This window comes from Podarcis melisellensis (assembly GCF_964234715.1).
Source record: "Podarcis melisellensis genome assembly, chromosome: 3".
In the NCBI taxonomy this organism is placed as follows: Eukaryota; Metazoa; Chordata; class Lepidosauria; order Squamata; family Lacertidae; genus Podarcis; species Podarcis melisellensis.
The window spans coordinates 3,130,440-3,145,740 of NC_138530.1; the positions used below are offsets into that span (position 1 = coordinate 3,130,440).

General features: G+C 45.0%; 1 protein-coding gene across 4 annotated transcripts in view; it reads left to right on the forward strand.

The window, feature by feature from the left end:
- The first annotated feature begins 18 nt into the window (after nt 1–18).
- Nucleotides 19–15,301, forward strand: part of FZD3 (frizzled class receptor 3) — a 28,825-nt gene continuing 13,542 nt past the window's right edge. For 2 of the 4 annotated variants that reach the window (XM_081904011.1, XM_081904014.1), the window contains exons 1-3: nt 19–157; nt 5,256–5,778; nt 15,005–15,201. In XM_081904011.1, coding sequence (XP_081760137.1) covers nt 5,590–5,778; nt 15,005–15,201 — 386 coding nt within the window. In that variant the 5' untranslated portion in view covers nt 19–157; nt 5,256–5,589. Of the gene's footprint in view, nt 158–3,115; nt 3,227–3,579; nt 3,677–5,255; nt 5,779–15,004; nt 15,202–15,301 lie in introns of all 4 variants that reach the window. The other 2 variants (XM_081904013.1, XM_081904012.1) reach the window with 2 other exon arrangements.

Here is a 15,301-nt window from a genome sequence, read left to right on the forward strand (position 1 = left end):
GGCTGGCTTTTTTCTCGGCGCCCCGCCCTCCCCGCGAGGGGGCGGGGCGGAAGGCGGCGGCGGCGGCGGCCTGGGAGGCGGAGGCTCCTTCATTCGGGCCCCTTCAGCCGCCGCGCCGAGGAAAGGCCGGCCAACGCCGCCTGAGGGACGCACTCAGGTAACGGGAGGGGGGGGGCAAAGAAAGGGCCGGGGTTACAGCTAACAACCACCCCCCCGCCTTCGCCACAGAGAAATAATAGATCACCTCAGTGAAGGGGGGAGGGGCGCGCCTCACACTTCTTTTCTGGGGGGGGTTTTAAAATTCCTGTCAGGGACCGACCTCCCCCCCCCCACGAGAGGATTGGCTTCCTTACACCTGCGCGCGCACGCGCGACCCCTTCACCTCCCACCCACATTAAAAGACAATGAAGGGGGGGGGGACGTTTCATGGCAGGATTTCCTTATAGGAGCGCCCCCCCCCAGTCCTCCTTTTTTCTTATTTTTTCCTCAAACGCGACGAGGTTTATTATTATTTTTTATGGGGGTGGGATTCGCATCCCCACCACCATAGGAACCGACTCCCAAGGGCCAAGGTCCCTTCGGCCTCCCCCCCCCAATAAAATATTTGAGGGGTCTGCCCCCTCCAAGGTTGAGGGCCATCGCCATTCAAATTGTGCGTGTGTGTCATGTCACGTGATCAATTCTATTTTACTGCTTTTATTGGAAATTTTATTTACAACATATGTGATCAGTTATGGGGGGCTGTGCTTACCTGCCCCCCCACAATATTTTATTCAAGTTGGCAGCCCTCCCTCCCTCCTGGTATTGTGTCCAGGTCAAAGTGGGGGGGGGGTGGTTGGGTGGGCAGGCTTTGAGGGTTGGAAAGGGTTAAAACAGAGGAACTGGGTGGTTTTTTTTCAGGCCATGTCTTTTTAGGAGGGGGAAGGGGGTTGGTGTGTAGGAGGGAGACCCCCCCTCACCCAAAGAAGGATTAGGGAAGGGAGGGTCTCCTCCTCCTCCTCTCTTGCATTGTGCCCCCTTCCCCCTGCATTGCATAGGTTGGGGCCGGGTAGGTGGCCTCCTGAAACTGCAGCTGATAATTATGTTATAATTAAACATTATTTATATCCTGCTTCTCCACCCCCCCCTTTTCTTCTTCTGTCTGATCGAGGGCCTGCAAGGCAGCTTTGCCGCAAGTTAATATAGACTAATGAGCATAATAAGGTTGAAACAAAACAAAAAGGTTGTGGTGACTGATGAAGACTCAGGCCCTCCTTATTAGTAATTAATGCGCTTTAGCTTGCCCTGCTGCTTCCTCATCAGCCAGAGAGAGAGAGAAGAGAGGTGTTTTGATAATTTCCTCCTTATTTTCTGACCGATCCCCCCCCCAAACACATGTACAGGCACTGAAATACTAGTTATGCGGGGCTTGCTTTCATAGCCATGGCGTTGTGTTTTGTGGGGTAAGCCGGGGAGGTTCCCAGCCTTCAAGGGAGGTGTTACTTCGGAGAAAGTGTTGGCAATTAAAGGACCCTGTTGAGAAGTAGGGGTTTTAAACCACCTTCATGTCTGAGGGGGGAAACCAGAATAAATGAATGAACGAATGCTAAGGGGACACTGTTTTCCACCTTCTTCCCCCAAAAGAAAGGAGATGGGTGGTGGGAGCAGAGGAGAGCCTCTACTGCCTTCATTGCATCCTGGACTTCCCTTTGAGCGGATTACTACTGCAAACTGAATGCTGGTCTAGGCAGAAACCTAACCTTTCCGCCAACCATGCACCCTCCAGATATGTGGGATTGCAACACCTATTATGTCTGAGGCTGGCGGAAGTTATAGTCTCTAAAACATTCATTAGTATATTGAGAAAGATGCGTAAAGTTGCTTAATCAAAGAGCTGTGTACATAATAACATTGTAATAAAACACAGCTAAAATCTGCAATACCATTGAACAATAAAATAGTTATCATTAAGGCACAGAAAATGTCAGCCAAAAATGTAAAATGTATACAGGTAACTAAAGGATATTTATTTGCTGAGGTAAGTGTTCAGAAAGTGCCTAAAACAATAGAGTTAAGGTGCCTGTCAAGTGTCAATAGGCAGAGAGTTCCAAAGCACAGGTACTTCCAGTGGCGTAGCGTGGGGGGTGCAGGGGGGGGCGGCCACACCGGGCGCAACATCGGGGGGGGGGGCGCGCTCGCCGCCTCCGGAGTCGCCGAAGAGCCTCGGGCGCAGGCTGTAGCAGAGCCCCATGTCTCGCAGAAGCGACGAGCTGTGCGCGCGTCCGGGCTGAAGGCGTCCGGCAGGCAGCGGCTCTCAGCGCTCGCCGCGGAGGGTGCGCCAGGCAGCCCCTCCTCACAGCCCCGCTGCTGCTGCTGCAGCTGCTGGGCCATGTTGCATTTTCCTCGCCTCTCTGCCCTCCTCCTCTGGGCAAACGGCGTCGTTTGGGTGGCAGCGCCAGCGGCAACTCGCCTCAGATCACCTGACATGGACCCGCCGCCGCCATGGCTACCTTACCGTAAATACCCCAGCCCAGGCAGCAGCAAGAAGAAGCTGGCAGCGGCGGCAGGTTAGGGGTTAGGGGGCGCAAATTACTTGCCTTGCCCCGGGTTAGGGGGCGCAAATTACTTGCCTTGCCCCGGGTGCTGACAACCCACGCTACGCCGCTGGGTACTTCCATACTAGAAGTTGAGTTCACAAATGCAGAACTGACATTACAGTACATAGCATTTGTGAAAGTTCCAAGGAGTAAAGTGGTCAGAGGGACACCAATGGGGCAAGGCTGTCCCTTAAGTAAAGGAGGGCACTGAGTTGAGAAAGGCTAGGATAGTCTGATCCAGGAGGGCAGTTTTTATATTTTTAAGACTCCTTAAAAGGTGTGTCAATTTTGCAGATCTCAGCCCTGCCTTCTTTGCATCCTCCCTGCTCCCTCAGAGGGCCCCAGAAGCAAATGAGTTTTGTTAATGTGTTCTCGCCATGCTTCACCACCTCCCCTGCAACAATTGAGGCAAAATGTTTCTCTCTAAGGAAACTGAAGTACTAAATATCCAGAGCTGAGTAAAGTTACTGGAGGTCTCCTTGCGGAGTGGGCACTGAATGTAGTGTGGTCAAACCTTTTGTGTTTCTTATAATTTGTAGGAGCTGTTGTGTTGATGGGGGGGGATGATGGAGAACCTCTCCACTTCAATACATGGCAGTATAGGGAGTGACTCCCCTCCCAGTATAGGGGACACATATTTCCCTGGAGAGGTAAGAGAAGTCTACTCCGTTGCAGCAATGACAGTTTAGTCTGGATTTCTTTTTCCCTTGTTGGTGCAGTTGGGGTGAAAAAAATGCCTACCACCTGCATTCCTTGCAAAAGATTATCCTCTCCTTGCTTCCATGTGCCATGCTTTTCTTTCCTCTTTAGAATTAAGACAAGGGCCCAAAGGACAGATTAAAGTCTGCAGTTGTTGTGTTACCCCTCCCTGGACATAGTGGGGATCAGAAGGATGGGGTGGGGACAGTATGAATCTTCAGGGTAGGATGGTTTAAAAATTAGAAATCTGACTATAATCATTGGAATAGATTCAGAGGGATTGTTTTCTTTTGTACCGAAACAGCCGTTGGAATAATTACTGCAGATAGCACTTTGCCATTGAGCTGCTAAAATCTTGCAGCAGTTAAGGATTGTGTTGGGTGAGCACATCTTTCTGGGAGGTAAATAAATTCTCTTCAAAAATTCTAGAAATTTATCATGATTGTTATTCATTTTTGTTAGTCACCTCTGTTTACACTTGCAATAATTCTTTTTGTAAGTTTAGGAAAGCGGCAGGCTTGCATTCAGTTGGTTGAAAATGCAAGTGTATAGTAACTGGTTTGCTTTTTCTCTTGTTATGATTTAAGTGCTATAAATGATCTAGGTTAGTATATAGAGGATGATTAAGATTTTGGTATGGTAAATCTTTATTTGCATAAGATGGTTTGTTCATGGTTGCTATATTGTGTTTAAAAACAGTACAAAAGTCAAGTGAGAAGAAACCGAGTTAACACCCAAGGAAACTAAAATTTGGGGGGTACCCATGGACCACCAGCATTTATTAATCGTAGTTAAGATATCTGTGTGGTCAGACTCAATCCAAATATTTATTGGATTGCCTCCGTATTGCCATTGCCTCCTGTGTTCTTTTCTTCTTGGCAAACTACTTTTAATATGGGTTTTTAAAATCTTTGACAGTGATGAATTGTTTGTGTTGTCCAAAATAGCCAAACTTTGCCAAAATAATCAAGTCTTGAAAGCCCTTGAAGCTTGGAAACCCAGTCCCACGAGGTATTGGTTGAAAGAGCTGGCTTTGTTTAGCTGGAGAAGAAGAGGTTAAGGGGAGGCGTTATAGCTGTCTTCATATATCTGAAGGGCAGCCATGCGAAAAAAGAAGCAGACTTGTTCCCAGTTGCTTCAGAAGGCACAACTGGAGCCCATGGGTGGAAGCAGCAGGGAAGTAGATTTTGGCTAAACGTTAGGAGAAACTGCCCAGTAGTAAAAGCTGGAGGTGATGGGCTTTCCTTTTCTAAAAGGGTTTAAGCAGAGGCTGTGTAGCTATCTGTCAGGGATGTTGTAGTTTCATCCTGCATTGCAGATCTGCATTGAGCAGAGGGCTGAACTTCAAGGTCTCTTTATAGCTACAGTACAGAATATGATTCTATTAAATACTCTTTTCTCCTGAATCAGCTGCCATTTGTTTCATAAGGAAACGTTTTCACAGTCTGTGACCCTGGTGATATGAGTCCTTTGCCTTCTATAGACTGCAGCTATCAACTAGAGATTTTGCTTTGAAATAGCCGTATAGTAATCTACCCTAAGTGTAATCCATAAATCATAAGCTATTTAGAAAAAATGGAGGTAGTAGTAAAGCTAAAGCGAAAAACATCAAGCCTCATAAATCTTGAGACATGATGAGCAGTTGCAGCTTCAGACTACATGTTTGGAATGATTGAAAGCTTGGCAATATCTGGTAAATGTCTGGTGTACTTGCACACATGATTAGTAGAAAACTCTCTGTCAGTGGGGTTTGCCTTTGGATTTTAATATTTGTTTACTATATTTATGCAGTGCCTTTCTCCTTGGGAGAGGAGAAGCCAAGTGCTGGTTGATCAGGCTGTGGTAGTCTCTTGCTATCATTTTTCAGTTGTGCTTTGCACTTTTCTCCCAAAGTTATATGAGAGCCCATGAGTCATAACTAATAACTTTCTTTGAATGGTTAGCAATACAGTTTTAACACTTTTATTATTTTGCCTTTAGAGTGCTTAATGAAAGAAGAGAGCCTGTCAACATGGGGTCTGTTTGGGAGTGCGGTTAGACGGCCAACTTTGATGACCTAATACAACTTGCATGGCAATATGAAACAAAAGGCCAAGATGAAGTACCTTATTAGTGCTTTGGGAATGAAAGCCTTCTGTGGGACTCGGCTAAGTTGCATCAATGCAAACAAACAGCCTGAAGAATCTTAAAATGAAGACCTGAAATGAGGATGAATCAAAGAGTCTTTCGGTCTCTGAAGAACCTGACAGTGGTGCACAGATACCCAGCAAAGTCTACTAAATAATCTGGAGAATCTCATGATTGCTGCAGAAAGATGGCTGCAAGCTGGGTCTTCCATTGTCTGTGGCTTTTGGCTGTTCTGATAGGATGCACAAGTGGCCACAGCCAGTTCTCATGTGAGCCCATCATCTTGAGGATGTGCCAGGATCTTCCTTACAACACCACTTTTATGCCTAACCTTTTGAACCATTATGATCAGCAAACAGCAGCTCTAGCAATGGAGGTAAGAGTTAACTTCCGCCTAAATGTACGATAGCATTCACAGTGGTGGGATTGCCTTTGGTACTGGAGAGTTGCCAAAAATAATTGAAGAGCTTCCCTACATCTGCTTGCAGGAATAATGCACAAAACAACAGAGGTGCATTGGTGCTCTTGAGGATTCTTTACACATTATGAAGAACCTACATGGCATAAAACCTGCATTTAAAGTGGTATTAGGTGGCTATATGCATATGCAGTTTGAGATGCTGTTCTTTTACACAGAAGTGCTTTCCATTTAAAATAAATGGCATTTGAAGCAGTTCCTTGAGATAAAAAAGCGAGTGCTTTGCATGGTATAGATAAATACAGCTATCATGGCATCATCATAGCAGCCCTGAGTCTGGGACGAGTTTTGTGGCATGTTTATATCTGGGGGTCTTTGTCCATGGAGTTTTCTTGGCAGGGATACTGGAGTGGCTTGCCGGTTCCTGCTCCAGGTGGATCACATTTGGTCAAAACTCTCCACTATGACCTGTCCATCTTGGGTGGCCCTGCACGGCATAGCTCATAGCTTTTCTGAGTTATTCAAGCCCCTTTGCCACGGCAAGGCAGTGATCCATGAAGGGGTTATATGCCTGTTGTCTTTGAGAACGAGATGGTGGGACAGTGTTCTCGAAGCTACAAACATGAGCCTGACCAAACTGCGGGAAGCGGTGGAAGACAGGAGTGCCTGGCGTGCTCTGGTCCATGGGGTCACGAAGAGTCGGAAACGACTAAACAACAACAATATATCTGGGGGGCATTCAGAAAAAATTGTGCTGAGGTGGTAGTTCATCCTGGATTTTTTGATCCTGAAAATTGGTGGTGGCTTGATTGAGAAGCGATTTCCCGTGCTTTTGTGTGCAAAGTGTAGTGGCAAAATCTGTTCTCCTCCCTGCTTGGCAGGGTTGCAATCAAGGCAAACAGGAGTGTCCGTTTATGAAGAGTGGATGATTCTGCTGCAGTGGAATCATTGCCTCTTGTTTTTGGCCAAGTGTCTGAGCTCTCCTTAGCTTTAGGGCAGGATTGCCTAATGTATGGCTCTCCAGCTGCTGTTGTACTGCAGTTTCCATCATCCCTGACCTTTGGCCATGCTGGCTGGGACTTGCAGGAGTTGGAATCGAATAACACCTAAAGGGTCACAGGTTAGCCAACCTGTACTTTAGAGCGACTTCGGTAGCAGGGGGTTCCCCTTCCAAGTACACCAAGAGAAAAAAACCAGTGAGGAGAGTGCTCCTACCATGAAGTCCTTGCCCCTCGTTTGCCCACATGTCAGCTTGCATCTCAGTGCAGTGGCTGCCCCTCTTATCATTGTTGTGAGCGTTGCATCTCCTTTTGCCTGCAACATGCTTCTTATTAGCAGGGCTCACCTGTATGACGAGTCCAGGAGGCACTGCCTTCATTCGTACTTGGCTTTGTCTGCTCTTGGTGACTTCAGCATGTAGCCAAACTTTATTTCACTGTAGTGTCATGATTTCATCATGCTCACTGCAACAGATCAAACGTAAACATAGACGAGGTTTTAATTTGTGTGTCCCTGTTGCACAAACACAAAAACTGTGTACAAAATAACAGTTCATTTGAATAACACTTTTCCTCTTGGGGTCAAGAAGTTGTGATTGCCTTCTGATTTATTTAGGGGAGCACTAGGTAAACTGGAAAAAGGTGATTATAAATTACTTCCAGTAATTTTGAACATGCTTTTTAAGCTCCCCAACTTTAGGAGCATTCCCAAAGGGGAAGATTTCTTCAAAGGAAATTGGCATTGCAAGATACATGTTCCTGCTAGTGATCCTGCTGTTGCATTGCAGACACTGCTATGATCAAGACTCTAGCTGCTTCATATTCCTGCACTTTGTGTTCCAGATTAGATTTGCCACATTTCTCCAAATATATTCCATTTCCAATATAGTCTTACCTAGCGACAAGTGTACGTTATTACAAATTAAAGTTCCCCAAATTCTATTTTGAATTAAACAGAACAATATCCTTGTTATGTTGGCCTTCTAAGCATGAGAATTACCTTCTGTTCTACAGTATAATTTTAGTAGTTAAAATGTGGGTCTAGTCTACACCCAATAGCCTCTTTTGCTCCACCAAGCATTGCTGAGAATGACACAGTTTTTCTTCAGCTTCTGTAAGCAATCTTATATGGTGGGCAGATATTTTTAATCATACTTCCTCAGAACTTCTTAACTATTGAAATGGCTCCCTCATCCAGACTATTATAGAATCATAGAATTGTAGAGTTGGAAAGTATTGCACTGGTCATCTATTCCAACCCTCTAGTAGGCCTTGGCATTTTTCAAAGTACATTATTTGTATCTTAAAGGTAAAGGTAAAGGTACCCCTGCCCGTACGGGCCAGTCTTGACAGACTCTGGGGTTGTGCGCCCATCTCACTTAAGAGGCCAGGGGCCAGCGCTGTCCAGAGACACTTCCGGGTCACGTGGCCAGCGTGACATCGCTGCTCTGGCGAGCCAGAGCTGCACACGGAAACGCCGTTTACCTTCCCGCTAGTAAGCGGTCCCTATTTATCTACTTGCACCCGGGGGTGCTTTCGAACTGCTAGGTTGGCAGGCGCTGGGACCGAGCAGCGGGAGCGCACCCCGCCGCAGGGATTCGAACCGCCGACCTTTCGATCGGCAAGTCCTAGGCACTGAGGCTTTAACCCACAGCGCCACCTGCGTCCCCATATTTGTATCTTACAGAGACCTAATTTGTATATACTAACAATACTGTGACGATATCTCTCCACATCTTTGTAATTTCTCTCTGGTTTAAAGTCTGTGCTGTCTCCTTATTTTGCTCAAAAGTTACTAAAGTCCCTGTAAAGGTTGGACAGGCCTTTATTCTCTATTCTTTTGATTCCCACTCTGTGTGGCATCCGTCCTAATAGTTGGATGAGCTGTTGTGATACCGTAATTAGGGAGGTTTCCTTTCCAGGATAAAATAGCTAGCATCAGTTAACTTAGTTTGGGAGGTAAGGTGTGTCGCATTTATCCTTCTTTTCTGCCCTTGAATTTCTGTCTGCATAGGATGCATTATTTCTTATGGAGTATGGCTTACAGTAACAGTATCATCTTCTTACTCTCAAGAGAGTTACCAAAAGCTGCTGTGGTGAAACCTGGTTATCAGTGGAATGTTGAAAATCACAAAGGCCTCCCATCCACCTCGTTTCTTTGTCCATTTTGTTGTTCTGTCATCATATTAAAAGTGGTATTTCATTGTTTAACCAGTGTTCCCGTATAATGTATTGGCAGCTTCAAATAGTTTCAGATGATTCCTGCATTGCAAGGGGTTGGACTAGATGACCCTTGGGTCCCTTCCAACTCAACGATTTTATGATTCAGATGTGGGCTTAAGCTTGTACTATATAAACACCAAATAGGGTTTGCTGGAGAATTTGAGGTGGGGACCCCCCCCACCCCGTGCACCTCCAAGTCTGACCCTGAGGCACACAGAGTAACACTGTCTCTTGGAGCTACTGAAAGCAACTCTTTCCTAAGGAGAGGAACAGTTCTGTTTGACTAGTTTCTTTAAATTCTGGTGTATTGGTCAGATTGAGCTGTCCAAATTGTAGAAGCAGAGCAACTAGGAGCTGTCCAACATTGATCAGGGTGCTAAGAAGATACGCATTGACTTAAAAATAAAATAAAAAACCCTTGTATGTTTCAGCATTCAGTCGTCTCTTGAAATATGTGATAAATTTACTGATGGTCTCACTGAATATTGCCCTGCTCCACCATGATCCCTCTGTGGAAGAGCTTATCATACAGAAAAACCTCATCTAACTAACTTTGTACCTATGTCATTGAATTAAGTTTATCTTTCTAACTACCTAGTCAGCTGTTGACAAAAATATGGAGAGGGGAGCTGTGATAGAGTTCAATGAAAGTTTGTAGTAGGGACCAGGGTTTAACCTAGAGAAAAGAAAATATGTGTATGTTTTTTCTGTTTTCAAATATTTACAGAGCTATCCATTTAAAAGTAATAGCTCAGTATTAAGTAGCTATGGATTTGAACATTTAAGCAGAATGATCAACATCAAGAGCAGACAAGCTGTGGAAAAGGTTGTTTAGTGAGGTAGATTCTCCCTGCACATTTTGAGGGAAAGACAGAAACGTATCTTCTTATGAAGCTCTCCTTGCTTCAGTTGGAGGGTCTTCCTCCCCCCAGTTGACAAACCAGCAGCTACACTCTGTCTGCTCCCACTTGTGTCCTGCATTTTCCTTGATGTTAGAAGTTAGTCTCTCTTTCATAATCTTGGCTCAGTCCTTCTCTCCCACCCTCACATTGCAAGGAATTAAAGAGGCTATTCTCGCTCTTGCTTTGTGCCCATTTAGTAAAATGGCACTTGAGAAATGCAGTAAACAGTATTGCATGCAAGCATAGCAGGTAAATAATGTACAATAAAACAATTAGACATTTTGCTAAACATTTTTAAAGACTGTGCTTTGGGGGATTTTAATTCTAGAATGTGGTGGGTTTGTTGCCATTTTTGCCTTTTAATTTATGCATACTGACTTTGTTTTTTGGGGTCACCCAGGCAGATGGCTTGGAATTATGGCTAATTCAAATGTCTAGGAGAGGCTTAACAGCAGGGAAATTATGCTGTGTTAGAAAAGATGAACTTAAGAGCCTGCTGAATCAGGCCAGTGGCCCGTCCAGTCCACCATCTTGTTCTCACAGTGAGCAACCTTTACAAAACCCACAAAGAGGGCCTAAGCGTAGGAGCACTGTTGCGGTTTCACAGACTATAAATGCACCAGTAAAAAAACTTCCATGGATGAATGGAGGCAATGCAAGACTTTCTTTTTGGTTGCGACCAGGCTTCCTCTTTCTTTCTTTCTTTCTTTCTTTCTTTCTTTCTTTCTTTCTTTCTTTCTCTCTCCCTTTGCAGCATTGGCAGTTTTGCATTTTGAAATATATAGTTATTTCCACTGTGACAGGTGGAGAGAGCTGTATTCCATGCCAGGTGAAGCATCCAAGTTTTCATTAGCCCCAGGTAGAGCTGGACTCTAGTCTTCGGCTGACAAAAACCACTTACTATTATTGTTCTTCATAATGGCCTTTCAGTTTTTCTGAGCTACTCCTTGATTAGGAAGTGAGCTGAATGCAGAGGGTGTGGGCAGCTCCCCCACCACCATTAAACTTAGATCTTTTAGAAGACATCTGAAGGCAGCCCTGTTTAGGGAAGCTTTTAATGTTTAATAGACTATTGTATTTTAATATTTTGTTGGAAGCCACCCAGAGTGGCTGGGGAAACCTAGCCAGATGGATGGGGTATAAATAATAAATTATTTATTTATTTGTTTATTTATTTATTTATTTATTATTATTATTATTACATCCCACTCCACCGTTCAGCCCAACAGTGATCCTTGCTTTGCTTCCAAACAGCTTACCTCTCCAGTAGCTGGTTGATTTACATAAAGCGTGCACGCGTGCTCTCTCTCTCTCTCTCTATATATATGATTTGCTGAAATGGCAGAAAAAGCAGTGGTCTCCTAGAATAAAATTCTTGGGACGTGCGTATCTGCACGCCTTTGCCTTCTCTGGCACCTTTGCGTCTGTTTCCCATATCATGTCTCTGGCCATGATATTAGCAAACCCCTTTCTCTGGTGGCAAAGGACTGTTCCTATGGATTCCAGCCTTTTGTGCTGGGACAAAGGTTGGCATTCTGATTCCCCGGAGCCAAATGGTGCCCTTTGACTCTCTCCCCTTTTCACACTCCTCGCTGAGCTTGGCCTGTTGCTATGCTTCAAAGCCTGTGGGTGTAGGGTTACCATGGCAATGGGGATGAAACTCCCGAGAGAGGAGGGGCCACATTGTGAATAGAACACACAGGCCTTGTTAATCTGAATGTGAATGAAGGAGGAAGGCTCCTTTATACTTCATCTCCATGTTGCCCAAACCTACAATTTATCAGCAGGGAAGCAACTTTCTCCTTTGCTAACTTGTTTATATTTGCTGTTTCTTGAGGCTTATGGAACAAAAGTGGTCGTGTCAGAGGCAGCGAACAGCAAACGCCTTGGGTTTTAATAAAAATTGTTTCTTTGACTTTATAGAGGCTTTTGTTCCTTTTACAGCCAGAACGCTGCTCCCCAGATACTACTCCATAGCTTTCCTTTTTAGATCACAGCTCACCCTTCTGTGTTTACAAAGAGGTTTCCCCCTGAAGTTCAGAATCCATAGATCCATTGTGACAGGGGGCCGTGGGTGGGTGAAGGACCAGATTTAGGGTGGTTCAGGCAGTTCCGCTGCACAGGATGCTAAGCCAAGGGGGTGCAAAATCCATAACTGAGAAGATCCATTGTGTGGTGCCAAATTTTGGCCTTGCACATGGCACCATATTACGAAAGGTTACTGAAGTCTGTCCCTGGTAGATAGATGCAGGGGGGAAATCCTCTTTAATCTATATCCCCTAATTCCTTGCTATCTATCCGCTCTGCATGTCTAGACATGAGCAGTTGTGTGTAGATCAACTTAATGTTGACCACATATACTGTATTTAAGCCTAAACAAATAGGTTCATGCCATGAGAAAAATAGGTGGTAGGGGGTTCCTGGACGCTTGACTTGTATCTCCTGAGGCTTTTTCTTCACTCTGGAAGGAAATATGAAGGCCGGCGAAAGGTGGCGGCTATATACAACCTCCGGAGACCATCATAGTTCTGTCGTAGAGTGGAAGACAAAGGAATGCTAGGCTCAGCTCCTGATCAGAACTCTTTTCCCTCCCCCCTTTACAAATTCAAATAGTTACTAGGGTAACGTGGAGGCAACAGTCCTGTTCTAAAGTGCAGGCACCATGTTCATTAGAATAACAAAATGAGACATGAATTCCACCCTGTCACTAATAGTAAGGGAGAATGAATTAAAAATGTAGGAGGAAAGCTCTTTTGCATGGCTCAATCCCATCAGTAGAGACGTATGCTTTTCCTGTTTGCTGCTTTTGTAGCTATGCTTGCATGATGTCTGCTTTTAAGTCTCTTTAAGCTAATAGAAGACTATTCTGTCTTTCTTTCTCTTCACCCAGCTCCCAGCCTTGCATGGTACCCCCCCCCCCCACACACATGACAGAGGAATCTTGGGGGTTATGGACCAAGGCTATTTCAGTATAAGCATGTCTGCCATAGTTGCAAGGGTTAGCACCACATGGCACCTGACTTACAAATGGCCATTCATTTGTCATCTCTGACAAGTAGAATTTCCCCATCCGTGCTGAAAAAGTTTCTGGTTCTTGAAGATTTAATAGCGGGAGGAAGCTCCGTCCAGGGCCTCCATAATGCAGCTCTGTTTAATACAGTGTTTTTGCCAACTCAGAGAGGAATTCAAGGTTGTTTTCTTTCAACAGAAGCATTTCGGCTTGTTCAGTGGAGTGACCTGCCCATCTCCTCCTGCACACTGCTTTGGGTTTTTCCCTGATTCCCTAGAGCCAATTGGGGGGGGGCGCATGGAGGAGAGCGCAGGAGTCTGCTTGCGCTAGTACAAGTCCTTGTGCTGGCTGCAGCTAATGGAAGTACGTAATTGAGCTTGGACTACAATTTCCATCACCCCAGCCAGGACTGCTCTCTGATGCTGTGGCTGATGGGAGTTGTAGTCCGGATCTGTAGAAAGGCTGTTCTAGAGGCTATGTGTGAAACTTTCCCTCTTCCAGCTTTGGAGCTGGAATGACATTAAGTGGAAGAGCACTTGCCGTCAGAGATTTCAGAGGGGATGTTGTCCCCTCCCCCCCTTCTCCAAAGGGAGAGAGTGATCAAATGGTTTCCTGGTGCTTGCTTTCATAGGTGACTGCCAGCTAAAAATCTGCATACACTAATATCATGTGCTCATTTGCATATGTTCACTTCCTCTGGGGACACTGGCAATCGTAGCAGTCGCTGACGGCATGTGTGCCTCATTACTTTTTATGTCTAGACAGCTTATTGTAATATTGGGGTGCGGGGAACTGACTTATCGCATCGTATTTGTATCACACCCTTCCTTCAAGAAGTTCAGGGTGGTATACATTGGCGTATCTCATCACATCCTTCTATCCACTCCTTGAGGAGGTAGGATAGGATTAATGTAGGAGATAGTGACTTGCTCAAGGCCACCCTGTGATTTCCTTGACTGAGTGGGAATTTTAACCTAAGTCTTTCCCAATCCAAACCAAACACACTATTTATCTTCTACAGCACTCCAACTATGTATTACTTAGAATCTTAGAGTTGGAAGGGTAGTCTAACCCCCTGCAATACAGGAATCTCAACTAAGGCATCCATGGCAGACGGCCATCCAGCTCTGTTTAAAAACATTCTTTATAGCATCTGTTTCTTTATAGTATTGTATCTGGTTTTTATACAGCAAATTGTAGCATAGCAGTGTTAACTTCAACAAGCATGTATTGTTGATTTGGTCTCTTTTTACACCCCTGCTCTCATCTCTTTAATTCATAAGGAATGTGCCATATTTTTCTGCTCCTATCTAAAAATTGAATACTTGGCAGCTTAATGTCTAGGATAGCCTCAGGGTGAATTCAGATTTACTACCTACATTGTACCACCAAGGAAGGGTAGCATCTTAGAAAATACTTTAACATATAAGAACTGATCTATAGAGGTAAATTTCTAGCTGCCTGGATGTGTATGTCTGGCACGACATACCGAACAGTTTTGTGTGTCTGTGGTGCTTTTGCCATGGAAATAGGTCAGGGATCACCAAAACAGTGCCCATGGGCACCAGTGTACCTACCAGATCTGCCCTGTGAATGGACATTTCTTATTAAACTAGGCCTGTATAATTTGTGCCTTGCTAAACAAAATGCAGCTCATCAGCCATGTCTGGTGGCCATCAGGGGCTTAATAAATTCTAGGTTTTGCCACATGCAGAGGGCTACTAATGGGTGGGATGAGGATGTGGGTTCAAGCAATTGTCTGGTGGGCTTATTCAGCTCAGTGGCCCATGATTTGTGTGGTGACCTCTGAAGGTGCAAGTCCACCAAGCAAAGGGAAGGTGTGTTATGATGGCATTGAGCAAATATTTATGTTGGCATTCCATGCAGTCTGTTGCCAGAATTATCTGTTGTATTTGATCTGCTCCTCCCCACCCTGAAAAAGCTGGGCAGAGATTCTGAGATCTTAGATTATGATAACCACCCAGGCTGTTTCACAAGACGGAATCTGAAACGGTGGCTTGGAGCTATTTAATTTTGTTTTCTCTTCATAGCCATTCCACCCAATGGTGAACCTTGAATGTTCCCGGGACTTCCGGCCATTCCTGTGTGCTCTCTATGCTCCTGTTTGCATGGAGTATGGCAGAGTCTCCCTCCCGTGTCGCAGAATTTGCCAGCGAGCGTACAGTGAGTGTTCAAAACTCATGGAGATGTTTGGTGTGTCTTGGTCAGAGGATATGGAGTGCAGCAGGTGAGAAATCCTCTGGATTTATGTGTGTTTTTAAACGGCCACCTACAGATTTTAACACATTCCAGGAATTATAAAACTACTTTTTTTTCAGCCTTAGTGC